This window comes from Bufo bufo, chromosome 1, assembly GCF_905171765.1.
Source record: "Bufo bufo chromosome 1, aBufBuf1.1, whole genome shotgun sequence".
Taxonomy (NCBI): Eukaryota; Metazoa; Chordata; class Amphibia; order Anura; family Bufonidae; genus Bufo; species Bufo bufo.
Window position 1 is genome coordinate 523,950,936 of NC_053389.1, and position 24,953 is coordinate 523,975,888.

At 41.4% G+C, this 24,953-nt stretch overlaps 1 protein-coding gene across 1 annotated transcript in view; it reads left to right on the plus strand.

Annotated features, from left to right (window-relative positions):
* Positions 1-24,953, plus strand: part of PTPRZ1 (protein tyrosine phosphatase receptor type Z1) — a 276,086-nt gene that overhangs the window by 144,856 nt on the left and 106,277 nt on the right. Inside the window, 6 exon segments of the mRNA XM_040411638.1 lie at positions 3,084-3,147; positions 4,549-4,706; positions 7,771-7,921; positions 15,212-15,396; positions 19,438-19,564; positions 22,697-22,743. Coding sequence (XP_040267572.1) covers positions 3,084-3,147; positions 4,549-4,706; positions 7,771-7,921; positions 15,212-15,396; positions 19,438-19,564; positions 22,697-22,743 — 732 coding nt within the window.

The window sequence follows — 24,953 nt, forward strand, 5'->3', positions numbered from 1 at the left end:
TGGCCTCCTCAGGGAAAATGTAGAATACAGATGAATTGTTGTCTGTGTAATAAATGAAAAGCTGGAATCCGCCAGAGAGGTGGGCATTGCTCATCAACAGCTGTCTGTTGTAGCGCATAAAGCGGGATCCCAACCGGAAGCCCCCCCCTATGACGTTCATATGCGTAATATGGCACATGGACAGTGGTTATTCCATCCGGCAGTCCTCTAATGATGCAATAAAAGATTAGGTGGCTCCACTGAAACATGGAAGCTGCTAAGAACGGGTTTGACTTTTTACTCAAGTATTTCAAGTAAATTGGATTATTTAAGTAATGAAAGTGTCTGAGCTGTAACTGGCTTTAGTGGGAGAAATCCTTGATAGCTGCAATCATTTGAGATTACAGGTAATAAGCCTGGAAGCTGCAGTATTTGTGAGAGGAATTTTTTTTGTGTTTCCATGACAATGCGGAAACAAGTCATAGCAGATAAGGCATCTATATCCAAGCGATTGTGTTATTCTTCTATGTGTGCCCGATGGAAGCAGCCAGCGCTCATTCCTCCTGTATTGTCCACTATTCTTTACTCTCTACAGTTTATATAGAGAACAGCCAAGCTCTTATACAATGTTTGAAAGGCGGTCACCTGGAGAAACCATACCTGTATTAGCCACTTCTTTTCCAGTTACAATCTCAGCTCTGCTGCATCTATGCTAGGCATGCTGAGTGTATGGAGGGGTCAGCCTGTGATTGCTCCTTTTTACAGTTCTTTCACCTTGTTACAAAAAATCTTGCCCCTGACAAGTGCCCCCTATTATTGGATGCGTACGTAAGATGTAGTATTAATAGGACCTGTAACCACTCCTGATCTGTCTGTTCAGTAAATACTTGAATGTCCCATAATGTTACAATTCTGGGTTACCTTTTCTCATAACTCTACTCCTGCCATTACTCTGTTATTCATCTTGGAAATGTATTAGTAACTTGCCAACTATGTTCCTCCACAGTCTTGTACCATCACCACTGATTGGACACACTCTCAACCGGTAACACCCAGCTGCCAATGTATTCAGATATTTCTAGGAGAAATATCAGAGGAGCAGCGCAAGAGTTCTAAGAACAGCTGCTCCAAAATTGTTATTTTCATGAAGAATACAAGTATTTACTAAAATTTACTAAAATAGACATGTCAGGACGACCTACTGCATAGGTTAGAGCAGCCAGTTGATGTTTTCCAGCCCAGTCCACTCAATTTATTAAGAAAACGGATAAGAAAACTGTATATTTTGCAGTCTGAATTTTTTGCATAATCACTTTTCTGTATAACTGGAGAACCTTTAAGGAGAACCTGTCATCACATTCTCCCCACGAAATAACAATGGACATCGTTTTGTACTCATGCATTGCAGTATAGGTGAACAATTAGCCCCATCGCCTTTCCTGCAGTCAGTACAAATTTCACTTGAAGCAGAGTGGAAGTGCCAGTATCATGTGTATTCGTTTGCTATGAATCCCTTCAAGCATAATTTACATTAGTGTTCCCCAATCGACTTCTCAAGGAACCTCAACCTTGGGGATTTCCTTAATATTCCACAAGTGATTTACAGTAATTACAAGGAATAAACTCATACTTGCCAACTTTTCTACATTGGTGTGCATAAGATCAAAGAGCATGGCTTGCAAAGTGTGTCGCCACCTGACTTTCCCATGAACGGCATACCCATTCTGTGACCTCTCACATCACACCCACTCAGAGTAGGTATGGGTGACGGGGCTGTGTCTGATGACGCAGAATTCCAGCACCACATACCGTTAGAGCTCCCAGACAGCAGCCCTCCATCCGCTGTGCAGGAGATTGGCCAATGTGTCCGGAAGGTCTCTCCGTTTTGCCAGGGCCTTCCATCACAATAAGAGTGGCGTCTTTCAGACTACAAATGAACATTGATAGTCTGCCAGAGAAGTGCGCCCTTCTAACACGCTGACTTACCACAGCGCTCATTCTCTATACCTTCTCTTTCCTTCTTGCAAGCGGCATTAGTCTGAAGAAGGCCATTTGGCCGAAACATCACACTGTTGCAGCCGCAGAATCAATTAAATAAACTACGATCAATTGCATCAAGCATTTTGTGCTGAAGTTTATTTTCTACGTTGCTTATGGGGTGGGAACCCTACTTCCAGCACCGATAGCAGAGTGCGACAAGGATCGAATCCAGTGGAATCGCCATTAAAGGTCCATTCACACAACCGTAAGTGTTTTGCAGTCTGCAAATTGTGGATCTTCGAAACATGGGCATGGCCAGCCCTATGATAGAAATGCCTATCTTTTTTTGCGGCGCCGCAGAACGGAACTATGGATGCGGACAGCATCTTTTGCTGCCCCATTGAAATGAATGGGCAAAATTGCGGAAAGGATGCGGACCCACAGATATGGTTGTGTGAATGGACCCTAAATGGCTGTCAGTCCTCAACCGATCTATTAAGCAAGAATTGGGTGACATGTAGCTCGATTCTAGTGGTACAAGCGATGCAGTCAGTTTCACAATAAATCAATAAGCACATGTGTTTTCTCAGTGGGAAATCCTCAAGACTTACCCGTCGGGTTACTTGTGACGATTTCTGTTTATACCATGTTAAGGGGTAGCATATTGTCAAGGAGCAGTGTTTTTCACATTCCTAAGCCAGGTACCCCCTTCTCAAATGAATTACCTCAAAGTGCCCCCAAGTCTATCACCGTACACCATGTCGTCTATTCTAACCACAACATGCAGACAGCGTGGTGCCCCCTAGAGACATGGCTCATACCCCGCGGGGTACAAATACAACCGGCTAAGGCTCTTACACCACACTATGGTTATTTTCTAGGGAAACAATAGTAAGAGATTCTCCTTGATTCAGTTTTATAGTGCTAATGTTGTGGTCAGGAGAAGTTTGGAAGTTCAAAGGATCACTCATGGCTTCCTGCTGCATAAAACACATTCTCTGCCCAAAGAGATGTTTTTTTTATTTTCTAGATGTATGTGCAGTAGAATGGATGCCCTATTTCTGTTATATTCTTTAGCATTAACCAGTATATACTGACTTCTGTCATATCTTATCTTACTGTAGATTGGTCCAGAAAACACTAATTATAATGCAATCATCAATGGAGTTGATAGTGTTCATCGGTTTGGTGAGTTTATTTCTTTGCTTCTTCATGCAGTTTTTCCCACTTGTGACCGTGTGCTTTATAATTTGTCTATCCTAAGCGTAATACTAAATCAGACACTACAGTGTAATGGCACATACTAATCCTGCGTTTATGTTGGATTTATTTCCGTTGCTTTTCACTACCCCAGTGCAGGTTGCATAGTACGCCAGTGTAATCACAGATGCCCGTTTTCTAGAAAGGGAGGTAACAAATCAAGTGCCCATAACTGTTCTGCCCGAGCTGAGCTCGAGCAGAAGTGGATGGAGGAGGGCTGCTTTAGCTGCTGATATCTCCTGAATGGTAGCAGCTAGAAGCATGGAACTTGTCTTGTTTCAAAGCTTCCAGGCTTTCATACAAGACCAAAATGACAGCATTATTCCAAGCAACAGAGGAGATATCACTATTAGAAATCGAGTCAGGAATAATCTCAGGTAAAATTGCTTGTAGTTTCACTTTCAGCTATTTACTGCATCCTGATTTCTATCAGTGATACCGTCCCCTGTACTGAAGATGTTGCTGTCATTCTGCTTGGAATGTCAGCTTTCAAACAATACAAGGCCCTGGCAATATCTCTAGCTGGCACCAAACCAGAGATATGAGCAGCTAAAGCAACTGCCCCCTCCCTGTTAGTCTGGAGGAGGAGGGGGCAGTTGCAGAGCTGACAGGCTGCAGGAGTAAAGGAAAAATAGTAAAAATATATATAAATGTGGCATTACTAGCACTGTACGGACCCACATAATAAAATTGTTATTTTTACCACACAGTGAACACCATAAATAAATTCCACAAAATTATGTAAAAATTGCAGTTTTTTAAAAATCTTTCCCCCTAAAAATAAAATAATAAAAGGTATTTAATACACTGTATATACCCCAAAATGGTTCCTAAAAAAACCTACAACTATTCCTGCAAAATAAAAAATTTAGAAGAAAAAATTAAAAAGTTATGACTGCTAGAACACAAAGGGGGGAAATATTATTGGTCCTTAAGGCTAAAATTAATGATGTCACTAAGAGGTTACAAATGCAATAGTGTCCGCTGAGTTGTGTGCCAACAAGATTTACTGCAGACACACATTGAAAATGAAAAAGTGACATTTTGGGAGGGTTTTTCCAATTTTAATGTGACTGTTAAGAGGTTAAAATGGTGCAAATGTGGAAAGCACTTGGATATTAACAGATATTTGCTACGGTTGTTCTACTTTGTGTTGGGGAAGCAACATTTCCTCAGTGTCTAGATGCCTCCCTAGGGATGAGTTTTTTCTATTGCATTTTTATGACCAAATCAAAATGTTTTGTTTTTTTTAAACCTGAAAATGTGTGGGGTTTCTTTTTTGTTTTTTCCTATTAACAATTTACCCGATTCGTTTTTTTTTTTATACAGGTAAGAAGGCTGAACTAGAACCTTTCATTTTGCTGGACCTTCTGCCAAACTACACAGACAAATATTATACGTACAATGGATCTCTGACAACTCCCCCATGTTCAGAAACAGTGGAATGGATTGTATTTAAGGACACGGTAACAATTTCTGAAGCACAGGTAGACAAATATATGTTACTTCACGCCAAATAAAACGTTTTTATTCTTGTTCACAAAAGAGAAATGAAGGGGATATCCATTCAAAATGATTGCCTGATATGTCAGAGAAAAGTACAATGTGAGAAGATCTGTGACCTTGGCCCGACACCGATTTCCAGAAATGAAGAGCTCTGTAGAGTGCACTGAACCCTTTTGGAACTGCTTAGGCTACTTTCACACTAGCGTTATTATTTTCCGGTATTGAGATCCGTCATAGGGGCTCAATACCGGGAAAAAACGCTTCCGTTTTGTCCCCATTCATTGTCACTGAACAGAATGGAATGTTCCAAAATGCATTCCGTTCTCATACCGGAGAGCAAACCGCAGGATGCGGAGCAAGACTGATCAGTCATGACCCACAATGCAAGTCAATGGGGACGGATCAGTTTTCTCTGACACAATAGAAAACAGATCCATCCCCCATTGACTTTCAATGGAGTTAATGACGCATCCGTCTTATCAACGTTAAAGATATGTTAAAGATAATACAACCGTATCCGTTCATAACGGATGCAGATGGTTGTATTATCAGTAGCGGAAGCGTTTTTGCTGAACCCTGCCGGATCCAGCATAGACACTAGTGTGAAGGTAGCCTTACACATTTCTGTAACTTGAAGGCTGTGTTCACGTATCATTTTGAGCTTGTCTAGGAGTTATTTCCCCAATGTATACCTCCAGTTGAAGGCCAAGCTCAGTGTATAGGCATAGGCCTATAGGGTCTGAATGTAATAAAAAATGTACACTCACAGTATATGTTTTCCACTGCCCTCTGCATGGGAAACCATAGTAGACTACAGTTTCCTATATAGTAGAAAAAAAGGTATTTCATTGATAATCAGCCCAGCATATGCCATGCGGGACACTCTTTGGGCATACGCAGGATGCATGGAGACCTTTTCTATACCATGGGCATTTTCCTTACAAGGTTGTGTCCGATCGATGATTAGAAGCAGAAATATCTGAGTGGTAACAGAGGGGTTTGTGCTCTTTACATCCCGCTATATTCTGAAAATCAGGACTCTCCCTAGATCACAGACTTCAGCGTTGTTCTCTCTCTCACTTATCACATCATTCTGATTGGATTTTCCCGGGGTTCTGTATATGAAATGAGGTTTATTAGATTAGATGATATTCAGGCCAATTATTGGGAACAAGTGTTCATAAAAACGCTCGTTCCTGAACTTAGCCTACATAATCGAGCAGCCGATCAAACGATCAAATGCTTACGTGGCTTTCATCAGGATGAAAGATGCACAGTTATTAGCAGCTCATCTTCCTGTGTAATCAGGGATGAGCTGCCAGGAATCAGTAGAACCAGATGAGGGAGGAATGACTGTGGTAGCGATCATCCCTGCCCCATTCACTTCGCATCAGCCTGTGTAATAGACTGGTGTAACGAGCGCTGATACTGTAGATGGGTTTATGATCCCTCAGCACTCGTCCTGTCTGAATATCAGGGGTGTAATAGGGCCCTTAAGGCATGATTTAGGATCCTTTTACGCTGGGCAGTTACAACCCCGAAGAGCACTGGTTGACAGTATAAATGCCGATCGGTGTTCATTTAAAGGGCCTTTTCACACAGCCTGATGCAAAGTGAATGGGGGGGGGGGGCAGGGGCAAACAATCATTCAACCTCCATTCAGTGTGCATATTGGCAACTCATCCCCTGTTTACACTGGGCAATGTCCTCCTAACATAAGATGCCGCATGAAAGATGTGATCACCCAAAAAAATTAGTGTTTGCTTGTTTGTCAGTTGATTGACCGTACATTTACATGGGCCAACCAGCAAGAACCAGCATTTGTACGAACATTCATTCCTGATATTTGGCCCGATCACCCTGAAGGGCCCTAACTTTTGTGTGCATCAGGTACCATATCTTGCATTGTGTTCCCCATAGAGGAACAGTAAGATACAGCATCTGTTGTATTAGGGTATGCACACAGATATGGCTATATGTGAAGAGTGCCATAGAGTTGTAATGACTCCATACTTTAGATCTGCTTTAAATCTTCTTTTTATTCGCATCATTGACGTCCTCTGAATGCAGCCAGAAATGTTTACTATGAATGCAATCAATCTTCATAGATGTGTAAAAGTACACTTTCTTTTCTATGCCCCTGTATACATAGTAATAGAACATTTCTAGAACTGCTTCCCTGGAAAAACAGAGATTTTGGATTAAGACTCCTCTTCAAAGCTCTCTAAACGTATCGTACTACTGTGTGCAGTGAGACATCCCAATCGGCACTGCCATCACGTCAGAGGCCATTCCTACTCTTTTAATAAGTAACTTATTCCAAAGAGACCTTTGCATTTTGTATAATCACTTGCTGACTTAAAGGGAACCTGTCACGGGGATTTTGTGCATAGAGCTGAGGACATGGGTTGCTAGATGGCCGCTAGCACATCCGCAATACCCAGTCCCCATAGCTCTGTGTGCTTTTATTGTGTAAAAAAAACCGATTTGATACATATGCAAATTAACCTGAGATGTGTCCTGTCCCTGACTCATCTCACGTACAGGACTCATCTCAGGTTAATTTGCATATGTATCAAATAGTTTTTTTTACACAATAAAAGCACACAGAGCTATGGGGACTGGATATTGCGGATGTGCTAGCGGCCATCTAGCAGCCCATGTCCTCAGCTCTATACACAAAATCCTGGTGACAGGTTCCCTTTAAGGCCTTATTCACATAGTCAGTGATTTGGTCAGTGATTTCCATCAGTGATTGTGAGCCAGAACCAGGAGTGGAGCCTACACAGACATAAGGTATAGAGCCGCACCTGGTTTTAGCCCAAAATCACTGATGGAAATCACTGACCGAACACTGATGTGTGAATGAGGCTTTATTGAGAGGTTCTAGGTGTAGGAGACTGTCAGGTATAGATTGGAAAGCTGAACTATCGAAGAGTGTGTGACCAGCTTCAGTCTGAGAGACAGCTATAATGAAAAAGAGGCCCCTGTGTAACGCTTTATCACATTCGTTCAATGGCTGTTTTTTATTTTCATTTCTGACAGCTGGAATATTTCTGTGAGATCCTCACTATGCAGCAGTCCGGGTATGTCATGGTGATGGACTACTTACAGAACAACTTCAGGCAGCAGCAGACCACGTTCTCTGGACAAGTGTTCTCCTCCTATACCGGAATAGAGGAAATACTGGAGCCAGGTTGGTGCACTTTTTGTAGAATATCATTGTCCGTGGTTGGAGTGGGCCCACCATGATGCACTGGATTCCCTGGTCATTCCACTATTAGAGCGGACCTGTCACCTCTCCAGACATGTCCGTATTAGTGACTGCTTGCACTCCCCATGTAATAACCATTCTGGAGCATCTATTCTTAAGGCTCTATGTTGTGCCATTCCTTTATTATTCCTGCTAGAAGTATGAATTGCTAGAAGTTTGCTATAAAGGTTCAGCTGGGTGTTACCAGTTTGGGAGGACACTGGCAGCACTCATTGGATAGTGTCACACTGCGCAAGGACACACCATTAACTGGTAACACACATCTGGACCTTTATTGCAGACTTCGTAACTTCTTGAAGGAAACATAGAGGAATGACACAACATCAAGTCATAAGAATAGATGCTCCAGAATTGTTATTACATGGGGAATGCACATAGTTACTAGAACAGACATGTCAGGAGAAGTGATCATTACATTCTAAGTTTATCTCCGTTTCTTCAAAATCATAATGTTACTGTATTCATTGACCATATCACAAAGGGTTTGTAGTAAGGTGGTAGTAATTTCATGCATGTGACAACTGAAGAGATAACTGAAGTAGGGAATGAAGAGTGAGTACAATTCAGATGGTTCTCTGGACAGGTAAACTGACTATAGCTATGACAGATTATTCATATTGTTCATCTTTTGAATTCATTATTAACCATATGTTATATAATATGTCAAGTGCAGCCATATTGGCTGTCTCTCTAGTGCTAATGATGCAGAATAAATAGATTATATTGGGTGCAGAGTAACTTAAAACTTTAACAGGACCACCTACCTACGGTACCATGTGCCATTTATAATACTGGAGGGGAGGGCCCATCCCTTATCCCACCCCTTATCTTTATGGTGATTATTGTATGCATTGTAAGGGCTCATGCACACAACCGTGGTTTGGATTTGCATTCCGATCCGCATTTTTTGCGGGGTTGGATGCAAGCCCATTCACTTAAATGGGGTTGCAAAAGATGCAGACCGCACATCATGTGCTGTCCTCATCCGCACATCCGTTCTGTGCCGTCTGCAAAAATATAGAACATGTCCTATTCTTGTCCGCATTACGGTCAAGGATAGGACTGTTCTTATATGGGCCAGACATTCCGTTCCACAAAATGCGGAATGCACATGGCTGGTAAATCATTGCATTGATGTGCATTGTCATTAATATTGCTTAGGCTCCTTTCATACATGTGGTAAAGGTTATCGGTAGGTTGTTCCAGCTGAAATACAGCCTGCCGGAGTTCACCGGATCTGGTATAGCCAGATACTGCCGTTCACCACCGGAGCCTATTGTCTATAATGGGGTCCAGCAATATGCAGCTAGGCCGGGTCCACTAAACCCTCGGCAGACTGTTCCTCTGCCAGGACAGCCTACTAGATACCTTTACCACATGTGTGAAAGTAGCCTTACTAGTTGTCAGGGTACTTCTGTATAGTATATCTGTTTCATAAATCAGACGCGTTGGTATTAGCCCAAAACGCATTGTTCCTATGAGATTGTCCAAATAAACTGCCTACTATTCAGTCTCAGGATTCCCTGGTATTCTGAATGTTCTCCTCTAGACCCGCTCCAACCCATTTTCCTAAATTTGCTTAATAAGAGACCCTTTTCTTGAATAATTGTATTGTATGTAGATAACACATAAGTTTGCAAAATGTGCTGCCTTACATATCATATGTTATTCTGTTTATGAGTAGCAGGAGCTACTACTGTTTAAAGACGTAGTGGAACTGTGTGTGTAACCGTCACCTAAAGGTCAACAGTAAAGGGTTAATCCTGTTACGAGCAATTGTAATTACACTTCACCGTCCCTACAAAGTATTTAAGAAGAAGAAGCACATGAACCATCGCGGTCCCTTTAGACAGCTGATCGTCAGGGGTGCCAGGAGTCAGACCTCCGTGACGATCCGATATTGATGACCTCTGATGAGGATAGGCCATTTATGTTGGGCGCCTGCACAACCCCTTTAAGGAAATATTCTATAAAGAAGAAAACTGACACAAGTCAGAAAAGTAGATGACATCATACAGATACTGAATGGCTGATGTACATAGGGGGTATCCTTTCTGTTGCTGCCCTCTCGCTATCACATTTCGAGGGGGGGGGTATTTTCTGCTGCTGCTCTCTCTCTCTCACAGCTCAGGGGGCATGTCCTTTCTGGGGCAGCCCTCTTTCCTATCACTGCTCGGAGGGTGTGTCCTTTCTGCTGCTGTTCTTTCCCTTTAATTGTCACAGCTTCTAACAGTAGATACCTAGAGGCAGTTGAAGAACGGAACATTTGCGTCCACCTGAGAGTTTTTTTGAACTAACGGCAGGTGGCTTTATCCTACATTTTTAATTATATGCAATAACAATAGTATTCAGATGCTGGTTTGAGAAATATATAGTATTTCTTGTGGGAGAACCCCTTTTAGGTATGGCCACGTGTTGTATAAATGTCTCATTTTCCTTCCCATTCATATCCAATGTGAAATGAAAATTATTGAAATTCTTCTATGGAATTTGTTTGTGACAATCTGTAGACATTTGTGCAACATAAAATCTCTGTATTATGAAACAATATCTTCCACTTAGATCTATAGATGTGTTATTAAGGAGCAGATCCGCCCTCTGGTTACATGCATGGCACTTCAGGTGGCGAGAATCTTCCTGTACTGTACAGATAATGGACCATGTCCAGATAACAGGTGGAAGTTCTCATCAGAGCATTAACTAGGTAATAAGACAATTTATAAGAAATATAAAAAGTATGTCTAAATTTAGAGCTCTACTCTGGAGGTGAAAAATGGTCACAGTAGAAATGCAGGTCCAGAAAGTGGCTGCACATGGATCGTCTTTTAAGAACTCATCTCTTAGTATATAGCTCCCCCAAGTGTCCAAAAAGTAGATTACTGGCAGACCTTCTCAGACTAGGACCTCGCTACCAGCCAAAGAGGATTTGATGGCATGTTCAGAAATCCAAGATAAATATGCCACCATCTATCCAGTTGCACAATTAATATTAACCATTAAGCCTCCTTCACACTTATTTTTTGGGGCAGTTTTTTGGGCTTGTAAACAACGCCATGAAATTCATTAATTTTTACAGGCGTTTTTTGGTGGCATTATTTTTGTCACATAGTTTTGATATGTTTTTTTTATCAGGCTTTTCTCCCTCTATAGAGAATTCTTTGAGGAAAATCATCATGGCCTGAACATGCTGGGATTTAAAAAATAATGCCATTGACCCAAAAACACCACAAGTGAACAAAAACTGACCTAAGGAAAAACATATTTGTGCTGAACTTTAAAATTCCCATTGACTTTCAGGTAACATCTGGCAGACGCCATTTTCATTTAAAAATTCAGCAAAATTGCAGAAGCTGACTTAAACAAAAACAGTCTTTGTTGCCCATAACAACCAATCTCAATGCAGCTTTCATGTTTCAAAAGTAATATAAGAAATGTAAGCTACCCTCTGATTGGTCACCATGCACAACAAAGACATCTATTCTTTTAGACCTTTCATACATTTTTTCCCCATGTAACATCAGCCATGATCCAGTTGTCCAGACAGTAGATGATGAAGCCTCACTTCCCTCAGTTATAGAGAACCTGTTAGCAGTTTGCTTATTCTAGTTTACTGACATTATCCCTCCTCAGAAGAGGTTTGGGAGTCTTACTGGGGGATGTTTGGCTGCTAATCCTGTATAGCTATATACCTTCAATGTATATGGAGCCAAAGACACATTGTTATGATCAAAAATATGAAATCTTATACAAACGCTCACTATGTAACACTTTGTTAGCTGCAGCTAGACTTATGATAGCAATAGCATGGAAACAACCAAAACCACCTTCTATTCAAAATTGGATCCTCAAATGCGATCAGCTCTACCGCTTAGAACAAATAGCACACTGGGACGCTCGCACCCCTGTGCGGTTCGAAAATATTTGGAACCCATGGAAATCTTTTCGGAATTTCTCCGGGGTTTGAGTTCTCAATGTAAAAGGGGACATATTGCGAAAGTGAGTCGCCATCCTCTCATTTGAACCTCATCTGCTGTACGCATTCATCTTTCCTGCTTCTGGTCAGAGTTGTGTCGAGACATATCATTTTGCGCTTGCCTCAATGGTAATCTGCTCTATATCAAGCTTTTCCCCCCCCCCCCCCCATACCCCACTTCTTTCTTTCTTTCTTTCTTTCTTTCTTTCTTTCTCCATTTCCTTTTTCTTTTTTTCTCCCCTTCTAATTTTTCTAGTATTCTGTTGGTGTTTGGTTTATATGGATCTCTAATGGAAGTACCTTTGCCTTTCATATGAAGATAGGCCGAGGCGATATCTTTGATGTGTCCTTTATATGCAATTGTAATAGCACTTGAATAATGTACGCTCAGGATAAGTTTATACTTCCAAAAGGTTGAAACATTGTCGACCTGTATGTTCTTACTTTATGTTGAAAACTAATAAAAAATAAAAAATAAAAAAAAAATTAAATCTTCATTAAATACAGTACTTGTTAAAAAAAGAAGACACAAAACTGGGAGCGACATCACCTGAGGAAACCAGCACACGGGGTAAAATATAGACAATAGATGTCTACCATACGCCGGTCTTTGATATCCTCTGCGCCGCCAGCGGATGTGCCTAATTTATAACGAGGAGCAGGCCTCTTTATAAAATAGGCTCATCCTCCGCCAGTCCGTGTTCCTAGATTGGAATCCAATCCAGCCCCTGGGTGGACTCTGGTCTCTGGGTGAACCTTGGGTAGGGTGGACCTTGGGTAGGGTGGACCTTGGGTAGGGTGGACCCTGGGTAGGGTGGACCCTGGGTAGGGTGGACCCTGGGTAGGGTGGACTCAGGCGTGCTGTTTCTCTGCTGGAACAGACTTCTTGGTTTCACAAAACAGATGTGAACACAGCCTAAGCCACAAATGTGTTGCAAAACCGACACCAGTGGAGATATTCAATATCTAGGCAGTAGATGAACTGAATACATAGCATACAATCAAGAATCAGTACAGCAGGCGTTAGGACCTCCATCACAGATGCCATTTAAAATAGAGGAGAAGACAATGAAGTCTGCCTTCTTCATTGTTTACCTGCTTGCAGCGGTGAGCAGGTGCAATTAAAACTACTCCGTCCCCATAAAGTGAATGGGATGGCTACAATGCAAGCACACCTGCTCACCGCTGCAGTTGCGATGGCGAGCAGGTAAACAACAAAGAGAAGGAAGCACTTGTACGAGCGGGGGTGCAGAAGTTAGACCCCCACCGATCTGATATTGATGACCTATCCTGAGGATCGGTCATCAATATAAATAAAGCAGACAACCCCTTTAATAGCAGTGATGTGAACACCACCTGACATACACTTTCTGATAACACCTCGTTGTAGGTACAGTCAGGTCCATAAATATTGGGACAGCGACACAATTGTAACATTTTGGGCTCTATACACCATCACAATGGATTTGAAATGAAACAAATTAGATGTGCTTTAACTGCAGACTGTCAGCTTTAATTTGAGGGTATTTACATCCAAATCAGGTGAACAGTGTAGGAATTACAACAGTTTGCATATGTGCCTCCCACTTATTAAGGAACCAAAAGTAATGGGACAATTGGCTTCTCAGCTGTTCCATGGCCCGGTGTGTTATTCCCTCATTATTCCAATTACAATGAGCAGATAAAAGGTCCAGAGTTCATTTCAAGTGTGCTATTTGCATTTGGAATCTGTTGCTGTCAACTCTCAAGATGAGATCCAAAGAGCTGTCACTATCAGTGAAGCAAGCCATCATTAGGCTGAAAAAACAATACAAACCCATCAGAGAGATAGCAAAAACATTAGGTGTGGCCAAAATAACTGTTTGGAAGATTCTTAAAAAGAAGGAACGCACCTGTGAGCTCAGCAAAACACCAAAAGACCCGGAAGACCACGGAAAACAACTGTGGTGGATGACCAAAAATTATTTCCCTGGTGAAGAAAACACCCTTCACAACAGTTGGCCAGATGAAGAACACTCTCCAGGAGGTAGGTGCATGTGTGTCAAAGTCAACAATCAAGAGAAGACTTCACTAGAGTGAATACAGAGGGTTCACCACAAGATGTAAACCATTGGTGAGCCTCAAAAACAGGAAGGCGAGAATAGAGTTTGCCAAACGACATCTGAAAAAGCCTTCACAGTTCTGGAACTACAGCCTATGGACAGATGAGACCAAGATCAACTTGTACCAGAGTGATGGGAAGTGAAGAGTATGGATAAGGAAAGGAACTGCTCATGATCCTAAGCATATCACCTCATCAGTGAAGCATGGTGGTGGTAGTGTCATGTCGTGGGCATGTATGGCTGCCAATGGAACTGGTTCTCTTGTATTTATTGATGATGTGACTGCTGACAAAAGCCGCAGGATGAATTATGAAGTGTTTCGGGCAATATTATCTGCTCATATTCAGCCAAATGCTTCAGAACTCATTGGACGGCGCTTCACAGTGCAGATGGACAATGACCCAAAGCATACTGCAAAAGCAACCAAAGAGTTTTTTAAGGGAAAGAAGTGGAATGTTATGCAATGGCCAAGTCAATCACCTGACCTGAATCCGATTGAGCATGCATTTCACTTGCTGAAGACAAAACTGAAGGGAAAATGCCCTGAGAACAAGCAGGAACTGAAGACAGTTGCAGTAGAGGCCTGGCAGAGCATCACCAGGGATGAAACCCAGCGTCTGGTGATGTCTATGCGTTCCAGACTTCAGGCTGTAATTGACTGCAAAGGATTTGCAACCAAGTATTAAAAAGTGAAAGTTTGATTTATGATTATTATTCTGTCCCATTACTTTTGGTCCCTTAACAAGTGGGAGGCACATATGCAAACTGTTGTAATTCCTACACCGTTCACCTGATTTGGATGTAAATACCCTCAAATTAAAGCTGACCGTCTGCAGTTAAAGCACATCTAGTTAATTTAATTTCAAATCCATTGTGGTGGTGTATAGAGCCAAAAATTTTAGAATTGTGTCGATGTCCCAATATTTATGGACCTGACTGTATATATATATATTTTCATGGTACATCATAGCTCATTAAATTTGTCTAATCTTACTGTAAATTAGGTTCCTTCCTTCCACAGTGATGGGTAAGGGTTGCAGAGCAGTCTACATGTGACATGTCTTTTGTTCTTGCATTAATTAGTTAATTGCACGAGCACAAATATAGTCTTTTCACCTGTTTTTTTGCATTTTCTAGTTTGTAGTTCAGAACCAGATGACGTCCAAGCTGAATCTCAGAACAGCACAAGCCTTTTAATTACTTGGAAGAGGCCTCGGGTTGTTTATGAAGCTGTTATTGAGAGATATGTAGTCTATTATCAGCAGCTACAAGGAGAAGACCAAGCAAGACATGAATATCTGACAGATGGCTACCAGGATTTGGTAATTGTTTTTTTCTGTGCATACAACTTGTAATACAGTAGACTCCTTACAAGTTCAAGCCTGTTTATCACTACAGCGCATTACTGCTCCATATAAAAGCCATATATTTAGAGCCTGAAAATGTTGTGCCTGCTTCCATTCTAACATTGGACCTGAAGCGACGCAGGAAGCACGCTGTGCACACTGACCACAAGAGGGAAGGGAAAAGGTACTAGGCCTGGAAACTAGGGAAAGGTCACCACCAAGTGAATCCCTAACCCAAGCCCTGACTACTATACAGTAAGTATCAGACCTTGATGGTAGGAATGTTCATACGCTGGAACCTAGGGCCCTATCTGACCCTAAAGGGCCCTGGAAATAGTGTCAGGACAAGAGATGACCTGTTCCTTCCCAGCTGAAGGAACAGGAGACTTCCTCAGGCCTAATTCCAAAAGGTAGGAGAAAACCACGAACAAGAAATAGGGAAAAGACACTTAACTCCAAAATATGCAGACGAGCAAGAACTCAGAGGAGAACCAGACACCAGCTCCTCACAACCAAAAGGAGCTATCAACCGCATAGCATGACTGGTGAGGCCAGACTAAATAGAGGAGTAGGAATGACCACTTAAAGGGAACCTGTCAGGGGGATTTTGTGTATAGAGCTGAGGACATGGAATGCTAGATGGCCGCTAGCACATCCGCAATACCCAGTCCCTTTAGCTCTGTGTGCTTTTATTGTTTAAAAAAACGTTTTGATACATATGCAAATTAACCTGAGATGAATCCTGTACGTGAGATGAGTCAGGGACAGGACTCATCTCAGGTTAATTTGAATATGTATCAAATCGTTTTTTTACACAATAAAAGCACACAGAGCTATGGGGACTGGGTATTACGGATGTGCTAGCGGTGATCTAGCAACCCATGTCCTCAGCTCTATACACAAAATCCCGGTGACAGGTTCCCTTTAAGCTACACCTGAGACCAGAGGTGTGGTCATGCCCAGCAACAACACAGAAGAGTGTAACCAGAGAGGCTGTCATATCACATCACATGCAGCCAGTCTCCTAGATCTTCTGACCCCTGCCACAGAAGAGACCGTGACAATCATGCATGAAGAGTCTTGTGAATTGGATTTATTCTAAGGGTACGGCCACACAGTCAGGTTTCGGAAGCCAAAACAAGGAGTCAATTTAAAAAAAGAGGAGAAGTCGCATATGTCCTTTTGTACTTTCTCACTTTTTAAGATCCAGTTTTGATTTTGGCTTCCAGAACTGGACATGACCATGTGGCCGTACCTTAACAAATAGCTTCTATACACTTTAAGAGTTACATGTAAACTGTAATGTCCAGCATGCTCCCTGTGACCTTCCACTCCCGTGTCTCTCCACCACCATATCTGAGCAGTTGGGTTAAATTTTTTTATTCTACAGTGGATATAAAAAGTCTACACACCCCTGGTAGGGTTCTGTGATGTAAAAAAAATGAGACAAAGATGAATCATTTCAGAACTTTTTCTACCTGTGTGACCTATAAACTGTACAACTCAATTGAAAAACAAACTGAAATCTTTTAGGTCGAGGGAAGAAAACAAAAAAATAAAAAATAATGTGGTTGCATAAGTGTGCACACCCTCTTAAAACTGGGGATATAGCTGTGTTCAGAATTAAAGAGGACCTTTCACCGATTCTTACCCTATGAACTGACTATACAGACATGTGGAGCGGCGCCCGGGGATCTCACTGCACTTACTGTTATCCCCGGGCGCCGCTCCGTTCTCCCGTTATGCCCTCCGGTATCTCCGCTCACTAAGTTATAGTAGGCGGAGATTCCAGTCCCTAAGTTATGGTAGGCGGAGTCTGCCCTTGTTCTGCTCTAGCGCTGGCCAATCGCAGCGCAGAGCTCACAGCCTGGGAGGTTATTTTCTCCCAGGCTGTGAGCTCTGCAATGCGATTGGCCAGCGCTACAGCAGCACAAGGGCAGACTCCGCCTACCATAACTTAGGGAACGGAGATACCGGAGGGCATAGCAGGAGAACGGAGCGGCGCCCAGGGATAATAGTAAGTGCAGTGAGATCCCCGGGCGCCGCTCCACATGTCTGTATAGTTAGTTCATAGGGTAAGAATCGGTGAAAGGTCCTCTTTAAACAATCACATTCAAAATCAATCAGCATACACCTGCCAACATTTAAAGTGCCTCTGTTTAACCCCAAAAAAAGTTCAGCTGCTCTAGTTGGTCTTTCCTGAAATTTTCTTAGTTGCATCCCACAGTAAAAGCCATGGTCCACAGAGAGTTCCAAAGCATATGAGGGATCTCATTGTTAAAAGGTATCAGTCAGGAGAAGGGTACAAAAGAATTTCCAAGGCATTAGATATACCATGGAACACAGTGAAGACAGTCATCATCAAGTGGAGAAAATATGGCACAACAGTGACATTACCAAGAACTGGACGTCCCTCCAAGATTGATGAAAAGACTAGAAGAAAACTGGTCTGGGAGGCTACCAAGAGGCCTACAGCAACATTAAAGGAGCTGCAGGAATATCTGGCAAGTACTGGCTGTGTGGTACATGTGACAACAATCTCCCGTATTCTTCATATGTCTGGGCTATGGGGTAGAGTGGCAAGACAAAAGCCTTTTCTTACGAAGAAAAACATCCAAGCCCAGCTACATTTTGCAAAAACACATCTGAAGTCTCCCAAAAGCATGTGGGAAAAGGTGTTATGGTCTGATGAAACCAAGGTTGAACTTTTTGGCCATAATTCCAAAATATATCTTTGGCCCAAAAACAACACTGCACGTCACCAAAAGAACACCATACCCACAGTGAAGCATGGTGGTGGCAGCATCATGCTTTGGGGCTGTTTTTCTTCAGCTGGAACTGGGGCCTTAGTTAAGCTAGAGGGAATCATGAACAGTTACAAATACCAGTCAATATTGGCACAAAACCTTCAGGCTTCTGCTAGAAAGCTGAACATGAAGTGGAACTTCATCTTTCAGCATGACAACGACCCAAAGCATACATCCAAATCAACAAAGGAACGGCTTCACCAGAAGAAGATTAAAGTTTTGGAATGGCCCTGTGCACAGGAGATGCCCTCGTAATCTGACAGATTTGGAGTGTTTTTGCCAAGAAGAGTGGGCCAATCTTGCCAAGTCAAAATGTGCCATGCTGATAGACTCATACCCAAAAAGACTGAGTGCTGTAATAAAATCAAAAGGTGCTTCAACAAAGTATTAGTTTAAGGGTGTGCACACTTATGCAACCATATTATTTTATTTTTATATTTTTTCTTCCCCCTACCTAAAAGATTTCAGTTTGTTTTTCAATTGAGTCGTACAGTTTATAGGTCACATTAAAGGTGGAAAAAGTTCTGAAATAATTTATCTTTCTCATTTTTTACATCACAGAAACCTGACATTTTAACAGGGGTGTGTAGACTTTTTATGTCCACTGTATAATGGTATTTTACTGCTTTCTCAGAAAAAATAATGACAATGCAACTATAGCTATGCAGAGGTATTGGTCCCCACATTAGGCTTCATGCACATGCCTCTGTCCACAAAAATACGAATATCTTCTGTGTACAATCCGTGTTTTACTCACCCCCATCAACAGAAAGGAGTATTCTTGTTCACATAATGGACCAGGTTAGGACATGTTCTGTAATTTGCACAACAGAAAAACACATCCGCCTACAATACGGTTGTGTACATGGCCCCATAGAAATGAATCAGTCAGTGTGCTGTCTGCAAAGAATGCGGGTAGCACACAGATTAAAAATCTGGTTGCGTGCAAACCTAATTATCACAGTGTTTTTCCAGAAACTGAGCATGAGATGTCTTGTTTTTATGATTTTGAGAACGAATACTCATAAGCATATCTTCACTGCCTGCTCATTATTGTTGCAATGAAAGATAATAGCCGGTTCCTAATTAGAATTGTTCAAGATTTCCATTTTCTAAGGGGAACGTATAATAGAAAAGACAAATCCAGTAGTTACCTCAGTTATCTCCATTACATTCACGCAATTTACGGTAGTCTTCTTTTCTCTATTAGGGCGCTATTTTGTATAATTTAATGCCCAACACGAGTTATGTACTTCAAGTTGTAGCACTGTGCAGCAATGGCTTGTATGGGAAACGCAGCGATCAGGTGGTCCTTGACCTGACTACGGACAGCCCAGGTAAGATTTTGATGGACGTTCTGGTGATGTAAGGATGAAATGAGAATCTGATATTCTTTACATTTACTGCTCTATAGTCATGTATATCCAACGTCTGCAGACAGGGTCATATGATGGATAATTGTATTTGATATTTAGCTGAATGTCACTAAGGGGGACATTTTGATAGGATGAATCAATTTGCTGGATATAGCTTTGTTGGCAGAAATAATAGACTTTCTTTATGACCTATGCAAAACTCACAGTACAGTCCATTTGTATGGACATATGATAATCTCCCAAATGTTCTGTCATTTAGAAACCCCTCCTGCAATGTATTACTGGGGTGACCTCAGAGGCTGACCAGCCCCTTAATATATTTACTGCACTTTTGCACCAAAGTACATTAGACACTCGTAAAACCGTTGGCCCCTGATGTTTTCCACCATATAGCTAGTTGTTGTTACTGTTTTCATCATGTTGAATTTGTAAGCTTGCATGGATTACCTTGATGGGTTTTGTCTTGTAATTGTTGGTGGTACATAGCTGGTTTGTACATTTGTGGCGGTTTTGACCTAAGGAAACCCTTGAAAATACATCATATAGGTTATAATCGTGCACGCTCAGACACCCCAGTGCTGAATCCGTATTCATTCATTTGACTGAATCTTGTATATACTCTGTAGTAAGTGGACTCTTTAGTAAGACACCTTCTTGGTCGATGTGTGCCTCTCTGTTTCATACAAATTAAATGAATTTAGAAGCCAAAAAACAGATGTAGTAGAGCTGAATTTATTGGCTTTTTTTGGTGCCGCACGTTTACCTCAATACTAAGTAAGTCCCTGTAAACATATCGGAGTGCAATGCTAGCAGGAATTGTGTCCTATGGTTGCCACAGATGATACAACATATCCTAATAAAAGAGTTGTCCAGGATTAGAAAAAAATGGTGTATTCTTTTTCCTGAAGCAGCACTTTCTTGTCCATGGCCCGCTTATGGTATTGCAGCTCATTCCTATTGACTTGAAAGGGGGCAAGCTGCAGTACCAAACACAGCCCATGGACAAGAGAGGCGCTGTTTCTGGAAAAATATGGAACCCTATTTTCTTATTCTGCACCAAACCTATATATATAAGCTGATTTACATTGTAATATATAATATATTCAGTGTTGAAAAGCAAAAATTGTAACTGAATATGCGCTGGGAGCCTTACAATGTTTAAGCGGTTGTATCGTACTCTACATCAGCTGAGAATCTTTGTACTGAGCAAGTAAAACGTTCTTAGCAAGGAACATGAACATTTCATTATGACTCTACATGTTATTGTCTCTAATGATGTAAAAATCATCATGTTATGTTATTAATACATTTACCAGCACCCGCGGCCGTGTGTTAAGTGTACAGCCATTAGCTTCATGTGACTCTATAAAGCCCAGTCCTTTAATTAATAAGTACCATTTTATGTCATAATTGGTTGCATTTCATCACTCATTAGATTACAATCTACTCCATGCATTTGCTTTGTCACCTTCCTTCTTTCTTCTCAATCACTAAATCTGGTGGGGTTTAGGGTCCTATGCAATATTCCATATACAGATATGTTGTAAATTCAACCCTAGTAATAATAGCATCGATGATAATATATATTGTATTTACTTAGTTAAAAACTGCGTCAGCTATATTGACCACATTTTATTATTGCATAGGATCCTTCTTTCATGAATCAATTTATTAAATGTCTTCACCCAACTGCATGAACACTCGCTGATCATTTCCACAAAACACTGTTGTAAAACGTCTTAAAAGCACTTTATGTCCATAATTGAATCTACATATATGACAAGTATCATGTATTATTTTCATCTGTTTATTCATATGCATGTAGCTAGTAATTTTACGTTGTCATTGTTTGTCACTTATGTCATTCCATTTAATGTTCCTTGTGCTATAGAATAGTAATAGGCTGATAATTAGTGTACTAATGAACCGGTTGATATACAGCGCTCCAATACTTGCCATGCATTTGATTGTGTAGACCTCTCATGGTGTAGTGGCTTCTCTCTACAAAATGAAATGTACTGTACATATGTGCTCAGTCTGAATATGTTCAACACAAATTCATCACCATTTTGTGTCAAAGGTAAGAAAATTTTGTTTTAATTTAATTTTTTATTTTTTCCTGATTACAGGCACAATAGAGTTAATAATATGTTGATTTCCACCTATTCAGATACTTGTTATTAACCACCTTGCCAGTTATTGCTGTTAGTTACTGGACTAACTTTCATGGCCAGCCTGTGCCATATTTTGACTCTAAAGTAGAATATTAGAACAACCAGAAGAAAAATTGTTTGTACTTCTTTGGCCAAAATATTCAGTTTTACAAGTTGTACGTATGACATTTAGACAGCTATTTGTACCTCAATAGAATGACTGAGGAGTCTGAAAATGAAAAGACTTGGCATATCTAGTATACAGGGTAGCACTAAAGTCCTGGTTCCTGTAAATGTCCAAGCAAATAGTGACGATGTTTCACTTCATCATCATAATATAATGTACATTAGAGCTCCTGGTATTATTAGGATACACTACATCATAAAAAAGCAGGAGGCACCTCAGAACCATTTTTAAAAACAAAAGTAGAGGGACAACTTCCATACTGGTTAGTGAATAACAGAGTGCACCATTTATGGTTATATTTTGGGTATAATGTGTGTAGAACCCAGAGTTCACACTGTCCATAGTATTCATTTACTCACCAGTATGCAGGACGGATGAATTAATTGACCAAGTGACAGGACCCTACCAGCACAACCCCAAGGCTGCAAAGTATTTTGGTAGTCTAATAAAATACTATTTCTAGATTTCACTCCCTGTCCATAGCAAACAACATTTTAAACAAAGAGATGGTCAGATGTTCTAATACTCCTGTTACCGGTGTAATTTCAGTACTAACAGGAACAGTCTAGAACTTTTGTTTTGTAAGATTCAAGCATGGAAAATGTTATTTTGGAGATTGGATCAGTTGCTAGCAACATATCTGTATATAAACAGGCAGAAGATGTTCCGATACCCAAATATCTACTTTAATTGAAAGCGTATAAATCATCAATGTTTCTAAAAGCTCTTACTGTAGCATTTTATTTCTATTAGGAAATGACCTCCTTATTGACGTGACAGAGACTGAAGAAGATGTGGAGGTAACACTTGCTTGTTATTTAGATGTCATGCCTACGAATGGGTTGTGTAGAAAGAGTGTGACAGGTCACTATCATGTTTTATATTCTGTTCTGTTCAATATAACCCTAGGAAAAGAGGCACTAGATCAGTGAAGGCCAACCTTTTAGAGACCGAGTGCCCTAACTGCAACCCCAAACCCACTTATTTATAGAAAAGTGCTAACACGGCAATTTAACCTGAATACTACAGTCCAGTATAGTATATCCTCCATGTACTTTATCATTTAGCTATAATAGCCTACATACATACAATGCACTGCCTGTGCTGTTCATAGTGCGCCCTGTACTGATGAATGGCAGGAAAAGTCTAAGGCATATTGGTACACCATAGACTTTTTCCAGGGTGCGGGTGCCCACAGAGAGGGCTCTGAGTGCTGCCTCTGGCACCCATGCCATAGGTTCGCCACCACTGCACTAGATGATTAATTGCAGCTATGATATTGGAACTTCACATACCGTATTTTCCGGCGTATAAGACGACTGGGCGTATAAGACGACCCCCAACTTCTACATTTAAAATATAAGGTTTGGGCTATAAGACTACCCCTGAATGCACAGCCCTCCCTGTCTTCAAGACTATCTTCTCCAGTCCAGTGAACTGACTGGGATCTGTGAATGGCACTGTTATGGGGAGGGGGATCTGTGGATGGCATTGTTATGGGGAGGGGGATCAGTGGATGGCACTGCTATGGGGAGGGGGATCAGTGGATGACACTGCTATGGGGGATCTATGGATGACACTATATAGCATCTTATGCTATATGTGTCATCCACAGATCCACCCTATGACAGTGTCATCCACAGGTCCCCCCTAAACAGTGCCATCCACAGATCCCCCTCCCCATAACAGTGCCATCCACAGATCCCCCCCTAAACAGTGCCATCCACAGATCCCCCTCCAAATATCAGTGTCATCCATAGATCCCCCCCTAAACAGTGCCATCCACAGATCCCCGCCCATAACATTGCCATCAACAGATCCCCCTCCCCGACGCTCAGAGGAGTATACATTTATTAACTTTAATCCGTAACTTTAACTTTAAATCAGCGCTCATCTCTTTACTAAGGTATCTTACTCTCAGCTCCGGTAACAGGCAGTGCTGCGCCGCCTAGTGGGAAGAGCATGCGCGTGATGTCAGTGAGTGAGCGCCGCCCGCACTGCCTGTTACCGGAGCTGAGAGTAAGATACCTTAGTAAAGAGATGAGCGCTGATTTAAAGTTAAAGTTACGGATTACAGTTACCGGTAATAAATGTATACTCCTCAGAGCGGCCGTCACCATGGGAACGCCTGGGGGTTAGAATATACCATCGGATCTGAGTATACCCGGCGTATAAGACGACCCCTGACTTTTGAAAATAATTTCTGGTTTTAGAAAGTCGTCTTATACGCCGGAAAATACGGTACTTCATTATCAGGTTGAAAACAAACACATAACGTTCTACCTATTATAATCAGGAGAATGAAAAAAAGAACATCAAACACATAGAAGACAGTTGATACATGTCTTCAGGTTAGGAAGAAAATTCATTCCTGACGCAAAATACACCATTCAGAATAAATTTCAGCAATCTAATACAATACTCATCTTTCTGGAAAGACATCCAGTACCCTTTCAACTACTTAGCAACCAGATTGCTGAGCATCTTAGTGGCTAGATTTTTTACCGGTTTTCTGCAGATAAGGGTAACCACCATCACAAATAAACATTGAAGAGAAGGCAGCGCTCATAGGATCAAACAGCTGATCGGGGAAGGTGCCAGGATTCACCCCCGGCGATATGATATTGATGATCTATAAGGAGGATAGGTCATCAATATAAATAAAGCAGACAACCTCTTTAATTCTCAGCTGTTTAGCCCCTTAGATGCAGTAGTCCATAGTGACCCCTGCATTTCACTGTCAAAACCTCATCAATGAGTGTCACTTCTATGTGCCTAGTAAGCCCGGCATCAGGCAGGGTATAATAGGTGGCTCTCAGTTTTATACTCATAGGCTTTAATGCATTAGATTACATAAACATTCCGGGGCATTGTATAGTATAAGTCAGAATCATTCGTAAGAGTCCCTCAGTGGGGACTGACCGTTGCAAGGAAATGTCTGGCTGGCTGCGGCTTCCCTGGCAAAATGGCAGGCAGCTCTGGGAGCTTATTTCCCTGAGGCTTACATGTT